General features: G+C 32.7%; 1 protein-coding gene across 1 annotated transcript; it reads left to right on the top strand.

The window, feature by feature from the left end:
• The first annotated feature begins 15,602 nt into the window (after nt 1-15,602).
• On the top strand, nt 15,603-19,833 carry LOC18046495 (putative disease resistance protein RGA4). Its single transcript, XM_006442969.2, has 2 exons — nt 15,603-19,349; nt 19,491-19,833. The coding sequence occupies exon 1, from the start codon at nt 15,694-15,696 to the stop codon at nt 19,321-19,323; it is 3,630 nt and encodes a 1,209-aa protein (XP_006443032.1). The 5' UTR covers nt 15,603-15,693; the 3' UTR covers nt 19,324-19,349; nt 19,491-19,833.
• The last annotated feature ends 1,022 nt before the right edge of the window (nt 19,834-20,855 follow it).

Below are 20,855 nucleotides of genomic sequence, written 5' to 3'. Positions count from 1 at the left end.
CTAAACATTTCAAGAGTTAAGAATTTCATGGATAAGAAATTTCATGGATAACTATACATATAGTGGTGAATTGGAGTCTTTAATAAAAATAATTTCATGGATAAGAAAGATTCTCAACAAAAATTTTCACCGTCATCTCTTTTCTCATTGGTAAATTTGGCAAAGATTTTGGCAACTATAATGACAAATTAAATTCCAAAATTTGATCATGTACTTGTTCTTTTGCAAACTTAATTTTCAGATTATGCACCATTCCATTCCATATTTTGAATTTTATTCATATGAAAAAGCATATTATCAAGGTAGGCAGCCCAAGTTCAATCAAATTGCTCTTGCGTGTGTTGTATCATCATGATTTTGTTAACAACTGTAAATAAAAAATTAAAATGATATATGTATAGAATGCAAATAAAATTCAATTTTTTGGCAATATAAATGATAAATTAAAGCTCAATAAATAAAATATAATGCTGGTAAACGTAATCATAAAGGAAGTAGAAGGGGATAAGTAAGGAAATCAGGAGACGTAAGAATTTAATACGTTACTTACTTTTGAGTATACAAGTATCAAGAGTAAGTATAGCATTACTGAAGTATCATTTATACGAAACGGTGATATGATAAGAGTTGGATATTTGCGTAGGGCCTTGGCATTTGGCAGAAGTATGCATATCATGCGTTGCAGTTTCGTATCATATTGTGTTAAATTACACATATTCAAACCCGTTTATTGATTTATTGGGATGAAGACTTGAACCCATTCGAAATCATTATCATTACCATGTTACCCGAACCTATCTATTTTACATGCTATTTTTGATATGATATCTTTAGTTTAAAACAAAAGTAGCAATTTGTAAAATAGAGTTCTTTAAGAATATAATACCAAACGAAAGAAGATATTAATATTCTTCATCTTTAATGTCATTAATTAAAATCTTGGGAGAAAAAAAATTATAGAAAGATAATCGCTTTACATGAGAATACGTAAATGTATAGTGATGGTTACAAATTTGACAATAAATACTTGGGAAAAAATGGTGAGTTTTGATTTTGATAATGCCGATGTTGCAAAGTAAGAGCGAATTTGCACAAATAAGGTAAAACTGATGCAGAAAAGGGGGGAAAAGGCCAATCAGAAATGCTGACGCACAGAAAAAGAGAAGAGAAAAGAGAGAGGGAGAGAGGAGATGAAAACCCTAACCCTAACTCATCATTCGAAGCCCCTTGTCATTCTGTTGATATTCCTCTTGAACTTACTTCTCCATTAGCTTTGTTTCTTCAATTTCTTAAGCTCCAGTTTCACTCCCAGAAGACCCACTTAGTTGTAGCTTATTACTAGTTCTAATTTTCATAAAACATATGCGGAAATATATATTAGAACTCCGAGAGAAATGCTTTACTTCAAATTTGCCACTATCGTATGGTTAAGTGAAGGATATCTGAGAAATGTTCCAGCTGCTTGCCGGCGGTGTTTAATTTGTAAATTTTTCTCCGAAATCTACTTCATTCTCCTGCCGGCGGTGTTTAATTGAATTTCTTTTTTTTTTTGGCTTAAAAATTATAGTCACTAGCGCAAGCACTCCTTTTCCGGCGGCCTGAACAAGCCTTAGCACCCACCAGTTCTCATTGCTATTATGTTCTCCAACATATGGTCTTATCTTTTGTTATTCTAATATTTCAACATTTTATTGAATTTTGTTATGATTCTTCATGTTAGATGATTAGTGAGATCAATAACTTGGCCACTATTCATCTCTCTTTGTTATTGTTGATAGTGATTTTGCACACTGAAGGAAAGAACTAAGGTAAGGCTAACAAATCCTTCTCACTAAGATCTGAGCACAAAACATTTAAAACTTACGAAATTATTGCAAATGGATGGCTATTATTTGCAAATGTATGTGTTAGAACTAGGATGACTACAAAATGGAGGTATAATCATTTACATTCCTTTATTAGGATCTGGGGTATAATCATTTACCATTTGCTGTTATTAACCTGTTGAATAAAGTGAGTTTACTTTATGTCTGTATCACTTAGCCTGTTTTTTAAAATGTCTCAGAAATTTTGAATTTGTATGATTTTGAAATTTTTGTTTGATTTTACCAAGAAGTTATTTATGGTCATGTTTTTTACATTGCAACAAAAAGTTTAGAAAGTAATTTATGCTTGCAGACTGATTGTTTTATATATTTGGATGGTGCAGTTATTGTTTAATATTATATTATTTGGTTGGATAAGCCTGTATGACATGAGATTTATGTCTGGATTGCTTATGTCTCCAAATGCAGGAACCCCAGGGCAAGGCATGTTGCTTTCTCAAGGAGGAGAAGAGGACTTTTTAAGAAAGCTCCGGAGCTTTCAACACGTTTGTGATGCTGAAGCAGTTGTGATCCTTTTTATAACAGGAGCTCATGATCTACTCCAGCTCAAAGTTTTTCTCTCTCTTTCTTTCTTTCTTTTTCTTTTTTTAACTCATGTTAATTAATAGCCATATGGAGTTTCGTTTAGTCACTTCACTATCAATTCATTCTACTTTTTGCTCTAGGATTTGTGTTTATGAGTATCGTAATAGTGGGATTTGACAAACTTTAGTTAGCATCTTTTTAAATCAACTAAACTTTAACAATACCTATTTTACATGTAATAAAAAATATACCCTCACACATAAAGAGTATATATATGGAACATACGTACTGTTTGTATGAGGGTATATCTTACATTAAATGTAAGATAAGAGGACTCTAAACAATATAAATATTAACTGAATAAAATTTTATTGTTTTTCTTATCATGCCACACCTGGAGACACAAAATGAAAGACATTGATTAGCCATATTTGACGACAAGTTAGAGTCACCTTGGAAAGAGCATAAATCAATAATGAGAGCTTGGTGTTTGTTTGGTGCTATTTTTAATAAAATCTTACGATTTTAATGTATAACTTCTTGCCAGTTATGACTGAGCTGGTTAATATTGCATCTTCTCTATCAGCTTTCCATTTTCTTAATTAGATTGAAATCTTTATTACCTTTATGTAATGATTATCATAATTAGATTTTGTGTATTGCTCACGGCACTAAAAGTCTTTGCAGGAGAAATAATTGTAAAATTTGTCAGTGATGAGGTAAGGAGCTCACCTCTAACTTAATTTTTCTTGTTTAAATTTAGTTTCCAAATGTTACAAAACAATGAGTTTTGTTCTAATACTTGGTCCTTTTCTTCTTAACGATTTAAAGTTTTAGTGGGGAGATAATCTAAAAAAAAAAAAAAAAAAGTTTCGGTGACTCCTATAAAACGCACATATTTTACATACTTTTATAAATTAAGACATTTTATGTGTTGTCTCTCTCTACAGCCCTCTCCTTTGCTGATGATTAACTTGCAATTCAGGCTTACACAAGTAGGTTTTGAAGCTTCAGCTGGTAAGGATGAAAATTGCTTCCACTACACCATGGGATTGGCTGTATTTTGTTAGTATTAAAATGGAAAGTGTTCTTATTTGTCCACAGTTTTAAGAGATTACTGTTCAATAAGACCTTTTTTTGGGAAAAAAAAATGAAAGTCATTTGTCTTAAAGTGACTAATGGAATGGAATTTTTCATTAGCAAGATGTTTTTCCATTCTTCGGATAGGAACAGCCATGCTTTGCACTATAATATGATCCTGGCCACCGTCACCAATTAACAATTTTGAGTTAATTTTTCATTGAGTAATTAATTATAAACCAAAGTAAAATCCATCAAAATAGACAATGTAGTCGAAAACAGTTGAAGAAATGAATTCGAGCTCCTAATAAGGTTACTACTCCCAAGAAGAAGCTGATTTTAACTGGAGATCTCATCATCCTATACCCTTCCGTAAATGAAACTATTTCGAATTGATTATGGTGCTTTAATTTAGCTGACATTAATGACAAGTAATATACATAGTTGCACCAATAACTGATCAAAGCCACCTGTATTCTTGCATTTTTTTATTTGCACAATTATTAATTATTATGAAGAACTAGTAGCGGAGGCCTATAAATTCACTGATATGGGACGTGATCTTCCCCGTAACAAACAAAAATAGTAGTATGATTAAGCCGATTTTGCAAGCTAGGACTGAATCTTATCTTAAGAAAGTAGTGATGATATTGAATAACATCCAAATTTGTGATGTCAATAAAGTATATTAAGGTACATACATCAACACAAAAATAGTACCCAACAAATTTACGTATTATTTTATTGTTAAAATATTTTAAGTTATTAAGAGTAATTTTTGTGTGTGCGTACATGAAATTTTTGTTATATATTATGTAATTTAACCTTGGCATCAATAAAATCTTCCAAACAATAATAATTTGAAACAGAGGAAGCTGGAATGAATCACGCGCCGTATCTTTAGAAATTTGGGACGACAGCTAGGGATGGCAATGGTACCCGCAAATTCGTAAATTCATCTAAATTTGTATGCCAAAACCCATCCGTTTTGGGTAATTTTATGGCTTGTGGGCAAGTTTGGTATTATAAATTGAAACTCGTTATAGGTTGCAAGCGGGTTTGATATTAGCTAAATATCTGACAAATATCCGCATGGATATCTACGAACCTGCGCTTTTTTAATTATTTTTAATTTAATCTTAATAGAAAAATATTAAATCTAAAAATATACTTATTGTAATTCTGATTGAATTTTCTTTAACTTAATACATGGATTATATGTATATATATGGACTATTATTCTTTAACTTAATATATGGATTATTTCATTATTATAATTTTGCTTTTCATATTAGTATCTAAAATGTATTATTGTTCAAAGAATATTAATCTTAATCATTATTATAGAAATCGTGCTGGATGTGTGGTAATGGTGGTGAATGAAATGAAGATCTTCTCTTGGAGCTTGTGTTGAATGATAATATGAAATGATAATTGTTATATTTAGACACTAGTTTGTGGCTTTTTTTTTTTAATGGATTTGTATAATTTATACTTAAATTTGAGAATTTGTGTTGGATTGATGTTGTAAATTAGAATTGACTATGTTACATGAAATTTTAGGTTATTATTATAAATTTACATATTGAACATTTGTGATTTTAAATGTGGAAACCTGCAAAAAATCGGTTGAGTACTATTGCAGGTTTGGTAATTGTCAAAACCCGCAACGGCTTAGATTTCTTTAAAAAACTAAAACGTGCAACGAGTTGTGTGTGGATTTGATAATTTAAATTTTGTGTGTATATGGGTTTGGTACTGGCAAATCCATTGTGGGCGATACCCTTTGCCATCCCTAATGACAACATTCCAAATTATGATATTTGTAGAGTTTAAATAAAATAAAATTAAACGAAATACAAATTCACATACCGGTGATTTTATTTTTTATTTTTTGAGGAATTTTAGGTATAGTTTATGGACTTGACTATGCTGAACCATGGGCACCAAATCCCTTAATTTTTGCTTTATATAGACCAGACAGTTAGATCAGAAGCACACAATGGGTGAGGAGGTTACATATTGTCAAAGTAATTTCGATTTTCACAAAGCTTCTGCTAAAAAATATAAATACACAATACTACTTTCATATAGAACAAGTCTTTGCATACAAATGTTTCAATTTTTATTGCCCTTTACATTCTATGACTTGAGTCAATTAATTTATCCACTTAGTTTCATGTATTTTCAATAATTACCCTAGCTCAAGCATATTCAATCCGCAAGCAAAAATATAATTTTCATATCTCTTTCATGATCCATAGCCAAAAATCCATTTTTGTATTTATGTTATCATTATATAGATTTATAGAAAACATAAATACAAGTGGATTCATAAAAGACATAATACAAGTTATCTTATAATTAAACAAATTGAATTCACAATTAATAAATAAAGTTGGGCGGTCTATTTATGTTAAATTGTAGTAAATTCGTTGAATCATTTATCTTAACTATATATGAATTTACTTGCGTAGTTTGATTATATTGCACTAGATCACATATGATATTTAATTAATTTTGAAATAACCGCTAGACTTATTAAGTCTCATAAGAATTGATTCTATTACAATTGTAATCTTGAGTTAATTATGGTTTCATGATTATGATTGTTATTTCATTTTACTTAACAAGGCGCAACATACATTTGTAGTCAAGATTACACGGTATCTTAGTGGAAGCAATTATGAGCAGTGAAATTATAGATTAACATTATAGCATTTATACAGCACATATCTTTATGAGTTTTTGGTACTAAATCATAGAATTCTCTAAGTACAGTCCGTCAACATAATTAATATGTTGAAAATGATCATTAGAGAAAATCAGTAAGTGTCAATAGACAAATATAATTTAATTGATTAGACAGTTAAATGTCTAAGTAGAGTGTGTCAACATAATTAATATGTTGAAAATGATCATTAGAGAAAATCAACAAGTGTCAAGGGACAAAATATAATTAAATTGATTAGACATTTAAAATATCAGTTTAATTAATAATGTGGTACAAAAGATTATTTAGTAAAGAAATCATTGTGATATGAATTGAATTATTTTTTGAGAATACTATCTTAGATAGCGTACCAGTTGTTGTGCAAATTTTAATGAACTCGCAAGCGCACGAATCTATTGTAGTGTAGATCAATGGTGACGAGTGTCAATCCCACGAGGAGGTGGATTTTAATTGTGTGTAGAATTAATTCTGTAAATGGGTGATTGGATTTGTGGTGGAAATGATTTGGAATATACTAAAACTTAAATTAAAATGGCGAGAATAAATTCTAAAATTGGAATTGAAATAGCGAGAATAAATTGAAGAGAATTCTATTGAAATGACGTACTTGGGTATCTGGATCCGTATCAACATGCATCATGGGCTAAATATTCCTTATTAATGCCAATTAAATCATGAGGGGGGAATCCACACCTCATGAACCACGCTCTAATCAATATGGTGCTAAGGGCTTATCGTGCCAAATAATAATAACCTTATACTAGAGAGCCGGTGTAACCAAGGCGGTATCTAGACAAGATCAGTATTATTTATCGACGATAAGTCAAATCATCCACAAAAACTAGAGGGGAAAAGAAAATAAATTTACCAAATAAAGCTCATGACACATGTTGAGACTTCACCTTCAACCCAAGCTTAAAAGGAAATTAGCTACTCATAATTGAACTAGGGGCAAAATGGGAATTTATTAAAATACAAAGAAAATACAAGATGGAGAGGGAATTACAGAAAATGGATCCCAAAAATGGATTCAGAGATATCAAATTAGGGGGAAGGAGGCCCCCTTTTTATAGATACATGGAGTAAATCATGGCCATCGGATTAAAAATAGTTTGGACGCTCAGGATTGCGCCACGTCATCAGTCAACAGTCCACGGTTTGACCACGCGGATGAACAGTAACGCGGTTTGACTCGGATGAACAGTAACGCGGTTTGACTCGCGGTTTGGTTGAAAATAATCCTGTGTGATGCATGTACCGTACGCGAGATTTTTCATCCACTGATATGCTGCCACGTCACCATCAACAGTACATAAGAATTTTAGCCCAACAGGATCGTGACACCTCATCAGTCAATGCCACATCATCGGTCAATGCCACGTCATCGATCCGTCTATGTGAACAGTGTTGTGAATAATAACGTAGTTAGTACCGTACACGTGAATAATACCGTACATATGAATAGTGCTATTTTTCCTTTTATGCTCCTCCTAAGGTTTTCGACCGTCCTGAGTTCAAAAGTGATGTCCGTTTTGCCGTCTGATCTCTCCTTTATTGTGAAATGACTATAATGCCCCTAAAATACATAAAATACTTAATTAAAATAAAACACATGTAATTAAATCACAAGAAGGTTAAATACATAAAAGTAAGGGTTGTTAGTAAGACTTGAAATGTAAAATGACGGTTTTCTCCTTTATAAATATGTATTTTCTAACACTCAACACCAGTATGGAGGTCAATTCCAATCTTTTAGTGGAGTAGATTTTAAATTAAATAATCGACTAGTTTAATTACAATTTAATTATAGCTACAATTAAATGTATCCAAATGACCCCTGAGTTAGCTCACTTAGTTAACCGCACCATTGCTGAACTCATGAGTAAGACAACTAGCTATTTGCATCAAAAAGCTAAATTATTATTTGGTAAGAGTTTCCATTTAATATACTTGTGTCTAAGGGTAAAAAAAGATGAGCCTCTAGAACAAACATAGGTGATACGTATCTTATCGTTTAATTTAAGTCAAATATTTTTTATTTAATAGAATTAAAAAAGAGAAAATAGAGAAACCTAGGTTTCCACGAAAAGATATAAAAGAGGCTCGTTCTTTCACAAAAAAACAGGGGAGTTGCTATATACAAAATAGAAAAAAAAAAAAAGAACATTTTTCTCTTTAACTTTTAAAGAAAAAAATTTCTAATGATAATTGCTTAAAAGTACCCACATGTCAAGTACATATCAAACTTGAGTTATAACCTGAAAAATTATTACTGACGAATTGTGATACAATAAAATTGGTATTATGATAAATTACTATAACAGAAATTACTATAACAGAAAAAGCAAAGATACAATTTATAGATTATGATAATTCTATATGTCAAATGAGAAATACGATTTAAATATTTCAGCTGCAAAACGATTCATAACCAGCATATAGGCGAAAACATGCCAAGGCAGACCATCGGTTCCAAGCAAATCTGCAAAAAAATTGGGCATTACGTATTCTATAGGTTTCAAGCCGCCGACGAATCATAGAATATTGCTAACACGAAGCATTTCTCAAGAGTTTCTCGATAAATTTTGTAATTTAAGGAGTGCGGATTAATGCTTCAGGATTCTCCAGGAGCAACTCTAGAGCTATAATGTAACGGGCCAGTTGTTGATTCACTAAAATGAGTTATAAATTTAACTGTGGCTACCCATTGCGGCTTGTTGTTATAATAAGCTCTTTTCTTAGGCTGAAAAAATAATCTCTTAAACAAAAGTTGAGCCACTACAGGAAATTTCGTATTGGCAACAGACACCGAAGATGCAAACGCATCTGTGAGACCTGGCGGACGCCAATTGGGATTTCATGCACGAAACGACAGGATAGACTTCTTCCTGGAATCGGGTTGTGCTGAAAAAGTTCAGGAATTATATCCTTGACGTTAGAAGCACTAACCTTGTTAACAAGGTCGTTGGTATGCATCACTAATCTCGGCATCATCTTCTTGCCTCGTACTTTTACTAGCCATTACCGATTCAAAAACCCTAATCTACTAAACTCCCACCACAGTAAAATATAATTAATTCGAGTATAAATAATTTAAGGCATATATATACTGCTAAAACGCAGTGTACTTTGCTAAGCAAGAGCAAGGCAACATTGAAAGTCTTCCTCGTATTTGTTTGTGTTGCAGTGCTTTTGGTTTTGCGTTTGCAGTGCTTTTGGTTTTGTGTGTGTATTTATATAGACCCTAATCTTGTGGTAAAAAGGAAAATTAGTCCAGATAAAACGTGGACTTTTTTTCTTCAGCCCGAGCTAGTGATCCGTCAATAATGGTACCCGATCCATTCGGTCTCAGATTTCATGATAAATAATAGAGCTCATTTTTATATGATAAATAATAGAGCTCATTTTTATATCTTTAAAATTTCTTGTGCAGTATATTTAAAACAATAAAGCTCAAAATCTTGTGCAGTTATTTTTTATTTTATTTTTTGACAGTTTTTTCACAGTTATAAGCTTAACTTTTACTCATATATGGATCTCTTTTATGGCAAGAAAGGTACAGCAACCAAACGATAATATATTAAAAATATTTTATCCTTCCAAATTAAGGGTGGGAAAAAAATCTGAAAAAATTATAACTTCATCTTTAATTGAAGGAGCATTTGTGTCCCTCTTTAAATTTTTGGGCTGGGCTATAACCCAAGTTATATTTCCATAACCACTTGCTCCGGCCTGTATTTGAGTTTTGCTAACAGGGGTATGTTTAGAAGGTTATTGGGGTCTAGTTAGCAATACGACGCCTGGGCGAAGAGATCCCGTAAATGAGCTTGACATGCGTAACGCTTAAACAGAATCTTTCACAATGTTCGTCGATTGATCCCACGAGGTTTCCAAAAGAAGAAATTGGTTATTTTACATCCAGTTTCTTACTAAAAATGCTTTTATTTATGGTCATTAATTATTGCGTTATTCAATTATTTATTATTGTTACTCTCAGACATTTCTAAATATTATACTAAGTTTTAGAATATTCTTGTTTTTTTTCTTCTACTTCCTACTCTCTCTCTCTCTAACCATAAGTTTACCTGAGCACTAATGTATCTTACTGCAAATACTATAAGAGCTCAACCAGAGCCTTTTGTTGTAGTCTCCAGACGATGAAGGACTTTCCCCCTTCACTCTTTTTGTCTTAAGCAAAATGCATAATTTTTTTAAGTAGTGGATAAAAGTTTGTAAATAATTAAATTTTAACATAAATTGAGATAGGAGATCTCAAAAAATACTATGAATTCTTGGGTGTTGTGGATTTTGATTGTAGAGTTGAACTATCGGCACCATTTCAAAATTCTCTTAAAACTCTTTTTCCTGTTATATTTTTTTAATACCAAAACATCCTTTCTTTTTTTTTAAATAAATAAACCTTTTTTTTAAAACCTTCTCTCTCTACAAAACTAAAAAATGCTAACTTCCAAAAATAATCAATATGAAAAAAGAAAGAAAAAGAAGACATATTGATGTTTTAAGTTTATGCAAATCAATTATCTGGATGAGACTAAAAAAATATGAGTGAAAGAGAGAGAGAGAAGCAAATGTGATTCAAATGGTTTTGGGTCGCAAGGGAAGTAAAACTTAGCTTTATTGGTTTCTTCTTAAGATACAAGAAATGACCTATCCTGGGTATAGATTTAATCATTGGCATAAGAGGTGGTAAGTATTGGAAGATGTTATCTTTGAGTTTAAGTTATACATGCAAATTTCATTTTTAAAAAATAAAAAGATTAAAGAGAGAGAAAAAAAATAAGTGGGTTTACTTTTATTTAGTGTAGATGTTTGTTTAGTTCTTATATTTTAAGTTCAATGGCCTTTTAATCCTTATATTTAAAGAAAAAATATCTCAAGATACTATTGATGTTAATTGTTTTACACTCATATCATTACTTTTTTTTTCCTTTTACAATTTATTTTCAATATTATAAAAAAATTAATTTACCAAATCTACCTTAAAAGTAAAATAAAAATTAGTGAAAATTTATTATTATTATTTTTCTTTTAAGATTAATTTTGTAAATTAATTTGTTTATAAATAATTGATTAGTAAGATTATTGTAAGTGCATTAATTATTGCTTAAAGTTTATTGGTATTAATTTATTTATAAATAATAATTAGCAAGATTATTGCAATGGCATGGAAAATACTAGTTCTTTTATATTGATGTTTCTTTGTTAATTTGCTAATAAATAATTAACTTTTTCCAATTGGAAATTTATTAAAATCAAGAAAATTGTAATAATGGTATTATTATAAAAATAAAGATGAGAGTGTAATATATCTAAGAGTAGGAGTATCTTGAGATATTTTTGAAGATATAGAGACTAAACGGACACTTTAAACTAAAATGACTAACCGAGTATTTACCATATAAAATGGGGTTTTAAGAGAATTTTGGAACAGTGCTAATAGTGTCACTCTTGATTGTATGTTGTGCTTGCAAAGTTGCATATTGAGTTGGGCTCGAACCTAACTTGATCACCCAAATTCTGAATTGATATTAATTTTTAAAAGTATAACAAATTAAAAAGAATAATATATAAAATAAAAACAGTAAAACTCAAAGTTTGAAATTCTCTCACATATTAAAAATAAAATAAGATAATAAAAACTTGTTGCAGTAAAAACGTACAATTTGATACTGAAGTTATAATTAGACTTTGTTTGGGCCAATTTTTCAATAGAATTTAGATAAAAGGGAAAATTAAAGTGTATCGGTTTCCTTAGTCAATTTAAAGGGACAGGCCGAGTTTTTTTTTTTGTTAAAATTTATTTTTTAAATGTGTGTACATGTACATACAATAAATATATGTGTGTGTATGTATATTTGTATGTATATAATTATTTTCAGGTATAAATGTCCTCATTTTTTTTAATACGAACACATTGTTAAGTCGTACGGCTCAATAGAATTAATTTTCAATACTCTATAAAGCCGTGTGATTTAAAAATAATTTTGGAAACATGCACCAATTGTGGGCAACCTTTGTAGTATGGCTAAGTTTGTGTAGGCGATCTGGCAGTGATTCCTTTAATCTATTTTTATCTTATACTTTTCAAATTAATTAACTTTATGATCACTATATATAGTGTTTCCTTTAGTCTCCACTCATCCATGATTAGAGAGAGCAGAAAAGAAACGAAAGAAATATATAAAACGGTAGGAAAAGACCCTATCCTAGCTTCGAAGACGCTGTTTACATGTACATGTACATTGAGAGGTCATAACGTCAAATGTGGTAGGACCAGTTTAGCAAGTCTTCTATTTTTATTTTTTTAAAATTTTTTTATTTTTGTTGATTTTGTCTAGAACATAGATAGAGGTATATCTTTAATAGTTTTGCATAAACTTTCAATAAAATTACGAAAAATTCTCATGCAATGATAGAGCTACAAATTATTTGTACAAATTGATATGACATGAAGCTATATATTGATTTAAAAAATATATATATTATAAGGCTATGACTATGGTGGAGCACGAATCTCAGTCACACATGCAAAATGATAAATAGTAAAAAATTCATTATAACTTTGGTCATATGATTATGAAGGGATGCTCTACTTTAGAACGGTTACAACATAGCTGGACTCTAAAAGACTAATAATTATATAAATCATGTAATGATATTATCCAATTAATATTTTTATGTCACATTAATTTATTTAAAGAGGTGGTGATTGTCACCATTAAGAGCTTGTAGGGTGATTTTTAAGTAATTTTATTTGACTGACTATTTAATTTGGATTTCTAGATTAATTTAGGCATTGTACCCACTTTTTTTTTTCTTTTTATTATTGCTGTTATAATGTTTTTTTAGCATGAATCACCAAGTAAAAGTAACAAGACAAGAAGTTGCAAGGACGGGACAAGAGACCTATTTTAGTCTACTTTTCTCGTTAGCTTTTTGACCATATTGTCGTTCACTATAGACTCGTGCTCATTAGTCAACATTGGCGTCGCAATGCTCCTTCTTATCCGATGTTGGCACTTGCCAGGGATGGCTTGTGACCACTTAGAGTGCTGCTAAATATCCATAACAACGAGAGATTTTACCCGAGATAACGATTGCTTTGGTATGCTTAGTAAGAATTGTTGTCAAGCGCTTAATAAATAAATAATGCTCCAAATTAGCGTTGTTTGTGAGTGCGTTTGTGTTTGTACAGCATTACTATTATATATATACTAGCTTTTTCAAACTATATTATTGCAATATACTTATCAACGGAAATATAATTAAATGATACCTTTAAAATTTTGTTGGTAATTCAGTGATACCTTATGAAACTTCTTGTATCTTATTGATAAATAGTAAACATAAAATAGCTAGACAACCATTATTACCCATAACATTTTTTATGGGGAGTGAGTTTTCAATGGATTGCAGATGAATCATTCACCCCGGATGGATTTTCAAAGAGTCCAATAATTGCATTGATATAGGCTGCTTTCCCGAAATTTCCACAAGTATTTTAATAAAGAGACGTCAGCTTTGAGGTGAAATATGTGTTTGTCATCGTCTAACATATTTATATGTTTTAAATTTCATCAATTATGTCAAGATGACAAGCCTTAAAATTGTTCAATTTTTGGAACTTTACCAAGTAATTACCAGAGAGACAAGTTTATATAAAATTATTCTTCTTATCAATTATCTTTTTCTTTCACTTCCTGGACCCATTACTATATAATGACAAGATGATAATTTTTTTTTTCTTTTTTAAATCTCGAATGGCCGACAAGGTTTAAATATAATGACAGTTTTCCTCTACCGACAGCTGGTTTTAACTTTTTCGTTAGCAATTTGTTTGAGCAAGTTGGTGGACAGGATGACCGAATTTCCTTTCATCTACTCTCAACAGATTTTAAAAAAGAACCTGAAACTACTTTTGAAACGGAATATTCCCCAGTGAAAAATAAGTATTCCAATTTCAATCATATAGAGAAATAATATAAAAATGCATCCGGACCCTGTTTCCGTTAAATGGCTTAAATTCACTCCACTCTATTATGGCAGTGTTTGCTTTATGGAGTGGAAGTGTAGAGTGTGTATTCCTCCCATTTCAGTGTTTACTTATCTTAAAAAAAGGGGAGTGGGAGTGGGAATTCGTGGGTCCCACTCAATTTTGGAGTGGGGAGTGGGATTCCCACTCCCATGGGGGGAGGTTCCCATTTTATCCTTATAAAAATAAATAAATAAATAATATTTAATAAAATAAATAAATAATATCATATTTATTAAAAATAATAATTATATAATATTTATTTTATTAAATTTAATAAAATAAAAATAAATATTATATTTAAATTAATAATATTAAACATTAATTTTAATAAATATTAATTATTTATTTAATTAATAATAATAAATATTTTATTCTAAAAAATATTAATTTTGTACTATATTATCAATAATAATATTTCATTTATGTTGCTATTATTAATAATTTTTATTCACATAATTTAAATTAAAATTAATAAAAAATTATGATTTACATAATTAAGAATATTAGTAATTATTATTAATTTATAAATATAATAAAATATTTATTTTATTTTCCAAATATATTTTTTATTAATTTTTTAATTACAAATTATAATTCTGTACATAAGGATAAAATTATAATTTAAAATAATTTACTCCCAATCCAAGACAAAGTAAACAAATAATTAAGATTCTTATTGACAATCCATATTTTCATTTAGTCTAAATAAACACCCTACTCCCACTCCCACTCCACACTCCTAATCCAAGGATTTACATTTGATGTAACTCATAATCAGCCAATTGTAACTTACATTAATGCATAAGTAGTTACTATTTAATTGTTTGGCTAAAAACAATTGAGCCATGCTAAAAGAACTACTGATGGGTTGATGTAACGTCAGTATGAATTAGAAAGAAAAAGGGACAGGAAATATATGCAAGATTAATTGCTTGACCTTTTCGCAACTTCAACTGAACTTGCTCCTAGCTTCCAGATTTTCTCTACTTCATCTCCCATAGTCCCGTATCTTTTCTGATCGATACAATTTCTCAACTTATTTTCATAATCAATTTATCTTTCTGATTAAATAAAAGAGAAAAAAACCAACAAAGTGTTGGCTCCACTGGCAATGGAGTCCCCTTAAGTGGCTTGACTGGGTTTGCTCCCCAGTTCGAGTCGCAGGGAAGTCGCCTTTATTGGGAGAACCTGTGCCTCCCGGTTCGAGCGGGGACTTCTAGTCTGGGTTGTGGTACGGGCTTAAAGGTGCCTCCCACAGTTGGGGCCCTCCCCAGGATACCTCGTGATTAATATCAAAAAAAAAAAATAAAAGAGAAAAAAACCTGTTCCTTTTCTTTGTTCTGCATAATTTTGCTACTTCATTCTGCTGATCAACTCCCTTTTTTTCCTTTAAAAAAAAAAGAAAAGAAAAAATGTCTATCATTGGGGAGGCCATTCTAACAGTCACTGTTGAGATGTTGGTTGAAAAGCTGGCTTCGGAGGTGATTCAGCTATTTGCACGCCAAGAACAAATCGAAGCCGGTCTTAAGAAATGGGAGGAGCTATTGGTGACAATCAAGGTGGTCCTGGATGATGCCGAGGAGAAGCAGATACCAAAGCCCTTGGTGAAGAAGTGGTTAGGCAAACTCCAAAACTTGGCTTACGATGCAGAAGACATGTTGGATGAGTTTGCAACTGAAGCTTTCCGGAGGAAGTTGTTGCTTCTTGAACAAGCTGATCGTCAACCCACCGGTACTACAAGTAAGTTCCGGATGCTCATTCCTGCCTGCTGCACAAAATTCAGTCCGCGATCTGTCAAGTTCGATTCCATGATTGCGAAGCAAATAGAGGAGATTACGGCCAGATTTGAAGAAATTGCAGCAGAGAAAGATCAACTGGATTTGAAAGAAATTTCGGGAGGGTTCAGGTACGGCAGAGTCCAGGAAAGGCCACAGTCAACAACTTCTTTGGTCGATGAAGACGAAGTTTACGGCAGAGAAAAAGATAAGGAGGCACTCGTTGGACTGTTGCGGAGGGATGATTTAAATAGTGGCCGGGGATTCTCCGTTATTCCTATAACAGGTATGGGAGGTCTCGGGAAGACCACTCTTGCTCAACTTGTTTTCAACGACGGCAGAGTGAAAGAACATTTTCCTAATTTCAGAGCCTGGGCTTATGTTTCCGAAGATTTTGATGCTGTTGGGATAACAAAAGTGATACTACAAGCAGCTGTTGGAAGTGTTGATGTCAATGATTTAAACTTGCTTCAACTGCAACTGGAGAATCAACTGAAAGACAAGAAATTTTTACTTGTTTTGGATGATATGTGGACCGACAATTATGATGACTGGACAAACTTATGCAAACCATTTAAAGCTGGCTTACCAGGCAGTAAAATTATCGTTACAACTCGGAATGAAGAAGTTTCGTCAATGGTGACCACTCCTGGTGCGGCGTACTCATTAGAAAACTTGTTGCGTGATGATTGCTTGAGTATATTTGTTCGACACTCCTTGGGAAGAACAGATTTTAGTGCTCATCAATACTTGAGCGAAATCGGTGAGAAGATAGTGGACAGATGCAACGGTTCGCCTCTAGCAGCAAAGACTCTGGGGGGTCTTTTACGAGGCAAATATGACCCTAAAGATTGGGACGATGTGCTAAATAGCAAAATCTGGGATTTGGGTGAAGATAAAAGCGGTATTATGCGTGCTCTAAGGGTTAGCTATTACTATCTTCCTTCACATGTAAAACGATGCTTTGGACATTGTTCGTTGCTACCCAAGGGCTATGAATTTGATGAGAGGCAAATAGTTTTACTATGGATGGCAGAGGGTTTGTTACAACATAAGACTGATGAGATGGAAATGGAAGAATTAGGCAGCAAGTCTTTTCAAGTGCTCCATTCAAGGTCATTTTTCCAACGGTCAAAGATAGATGCGTCACGGTTTCTTATGCACGACCTCATTCATGATCTTGCATGTTGGGCTTCTGGAGAAATATGCTCTAGCATGGAGAGTACGTGGGACAGAAAAAATCAACGGAGATTTTCCAGAAATCTTCGTCATTTATCTTATCTCAGTAGCAGATTTGACGGAATTAAAAGGTTTGAGGGGATCCATGAAGTTGAACATCTGCGAACTTTCTTAGCACTGCCACTGAGCACAAGGAAGGAGCTGTACGTGACTAATAACCTTGTTTTTCGTGTCATACCAAGACTACGGCGGTTGAGAGCCGTATCCTTGTGTCGCTATTGGATCTTTGAGCTTCCGGATAACATTGGGGAGTTGAAGCTTTTACGGTATCTTGACTTTTCCCACTCTGCAATTGAAGTTTTGCCTCAATCGGTCAGTTCTCTTTATAATTTACAGACACTCATTGTAGAGCATTGTTGCCGTCTAAAGAAGTTGTTTCCGGACATAGGGAACCTTGTCAACTTGCGGCATCTCAAAAATTCTCATTCAAATCTACTGGAAGAGATGCCTTTGAGAATTGGTCAATTGACGAGTCTCCGAACACTGGCCAAATTCGCTGTGGGTAAGGGCAATTGCTCTGGTTTAAGAGAGTTGAGATCTTTGGCGCTTCTTCAAGAGAAACTGACTATTTCAGGCTTGGAGAATGTGAATGATGCTGAAGATGCCAGGGAAGTTCAATTAACTGGCAAGGAGAAACTTGAAGCGCTATCGCTGAAATGGGGTGACAGTACTACTAGTAGCGATTCAAGTGAGGTAGTAGAAATCCAAACCCAAACTCGGGTTCTTGAGATGCTAAAACCTCATTATGGACTGAAAGAGCTGAAAGTACAGGGTTATGGTGGTACAAAATTTCCAGCTTGGTTACGACAGTCATCATTTGATAATTTGGTGGTACTAAGGTTTAAAAATTGTAACCAGTGTACCTCCTTGCCATCAGTTGGGCACTTGCCCTCGCTTAAGAATCTCTTTATCAAAGGCATGGCCAAAGTGAAGAGTGTTGGTCTGGAGTTTTGTGGAAATGATTGCTCAGAGCCTTTTCCATCACTAGAGACTCTTCGTTTCAAGGATATGCAAGAATGGGAGGAATGGATTTCTCATGCAGGTACTGCTGGTGGTGACCAAGAAGCTGCTAAAGGGTTTCCTCGCTTGCGAGAGCTTTCTATTGTAAGTTGTTCTAAACTTAAAGGTAGATTGCCCCAGCGTTTTTCTTCACTTGAAAGGATTGTCATTAGGAGTTGTGAGCAATTGTTGGTGTCATATACGGCGCTCCCCCCACTCTGTGAACTAGAAATTGATGGATTTAGTGAGGTGGCTTGGATAAGTCATCCTGTTGAAGCAGTTGTTTCTGATTCTTCAAATTCAGGGCTGGAGGAGTCAAGAGCGGAATTTCTGCCCCAGGAAATTACGATCCCTAATCAAGAATCACTACCGGATGGTCTGCACAAACTTGGCCATATTACAAGGATTTCGATGGTTGGTTCTCATTTGGTTTCGTTTGCTGAAGGAGGGTTGCCCAAAAATCTGAGCGAGCTCATGCTTTTCGGTTGTCCAGATCTAACGGCCCTGCCCAACGGCATGTACAATCTCTCTTCTCTTCAACGTTTGGAAATACGACGTTGTCCACGAATAGCATCCATTCCTGAGGAAGTTGGTTTCCCCCCAAAAGTCACGACACTACAGATTGAAGGCCCAAACATCTGTAAACTATTCTTCGATTTGGGGTTCCACAACCTCACCTCAGTTCGAGAACTCTTCATCGCAGGAGGATGGGAGGACGAGGAGTCCTTCCAACAGCTTCCTACTTCTCTAGTCGAACTGGATATAAGAGAATTTCCTCGGCTGGAATCCCTGTCCTTTGTACGCATCCTCACTTCTCTGGAAAGACTTCAGCTCTGCAGATGTTACAGTCTAAAATCTTTTCCAGAGAATGGCCTGCCTCCTTCACTTGTGTTTCTAGATATCTATTTATGTCCTTATTTAGAGGAAAGGTGCAAAAAGGACGAAGGAGAATATTGGCACTTGGTAGCCGATATACCTTTTGTCCGACTGAATCACAAACTCGTCTTTGATCCCCGTGAATTTTCTTGAACTATGTTTATTTTCATAACCAAGAGGTATGCCAGTTTCAGAACTACACATGCACTCCTTTTACGTTTTTGTTTAAATCTTATACCTAATTTTGTCAATTTGCTCTTTTTTTTTTTTTAATGGTCCGAACAATTTCGTCATGTATTATTTTCCCCCCTTTGTTGCAGTTGACTGTACGCACATATCATCTTCTGGTTCTTTGTGATGATAATGTCAGATCAACCTCAAAGTCGGGCAGAGAGTTTGACAAACCGAATGAAGAAAAATTCAGCAAAAAATCGAAGGCTCTGATATTTGCTCTTTACTAATGCTTGTACACAGTTTAAGTGTGAAATTAGACTTGTAATATTTCCCAACATTTGTAGTTTAAGTGTGAAACTAGACTTGTAATATATTTTCCCACATTTGTAGTCAAGTGCTCTGTCTGAGATAATGCTTCAGATTTAATCAATCCAAGAATTGAAAAAAAAAGTACAGTACTAGGATTGATTAATTTGTATAATATTCACGATAATTTTCAATCTAAAATTACCAAATAAGCGTATATTACATCTCAATTTTGACTTATTAATTAACGGCAGATAATGTTAATTAATTAACATTAATTATCGTTAGATAATGCTATTTATCGATTTTGACTATTTGGGACAAAAAGTTTCAGAGTCAAGTGCTCTGTCTGAGATGATGTTATTTATCAAATTTTAATTAACTTATTAATTAACGGTAGATAATGTTATTTATCAATTTTTGTCTATTTGGGACAAAAAGTTTCAGATTCTAGTTTCGGTTTGATTTCTTGAGATGGACGTGACCTATTGAACGAAAAATTATGATCCGGTGGACTTTGCCTAGAGGAAAGAATATTTTAAGCTTTTAACGTTTATATTTTCGGATTTGATCACCATGTTCGAATTAATGTCATTTCTGCTCGGACTTAAGTACTGCTCCTTATAAATTTACTACTTTTCATGCATATGTATGAATATTATTATGATTTGTTGAAGTAAATACGTAAAATGGCGGGGGCTCAAAGGAAAAGTCTAAGGAGATCTAACTTGAACTTTCAATTTTCAAATTCTTAAAAATAATAAATAACTACCAAATCAAATCATAAAAAAATATTATTATTTAATGTCAATACCATACCGAAAAAAAAATTGTATTTATAATTTATGAAGGAAAATAGTTAGAAAGCAAGAGTTCTCACCTCACTACCGATATAAAATTTCTAAGCCTCAAAGAAAATAGGCTATCATACATTAGTGCGCCTTAGTGGGAACTCTTAAATCACTTTATTATCCAATATTTAAAGTTCATACATTAATTGTGCAAGGCCAATATAGACTTTTTACACTAATTTTTTATATTCTATTTAGTAATCTTAATTTTTTTTCAAATTCTATAGGCGCCATGGCACACCCTCTAGTCCTATATATCCTCCGCGCCAGTATACATAGAAAAGTGAATAAAATATATTTAGGCTTTGTAAGGTGCAATTTTTCAAGTAGAGTTTATTTAAATAGAGCTTTTAT

The sequence above is a fragment of the Citrus clementina genome, unplaced genomic scaffold (genome assembly GCF_000493195.1).
Source record: "Citrus clementina cultivar Clemenules unplaced genomic scaffold, Citrus_clementina_v1.0 scaffold_3, whole genome shotgun sequence".
Classification (NCBI taxonomy): domain Eukaryota; kingdom Viridiplantae; phylum Streptophyta; class Magnoliopsida; order Sapindales; family Rutaceae; genus Citrus; species Citrus x clementina.
This window is presented reverse-complemented; position numbering and strand designations above follow the sequence as displayed.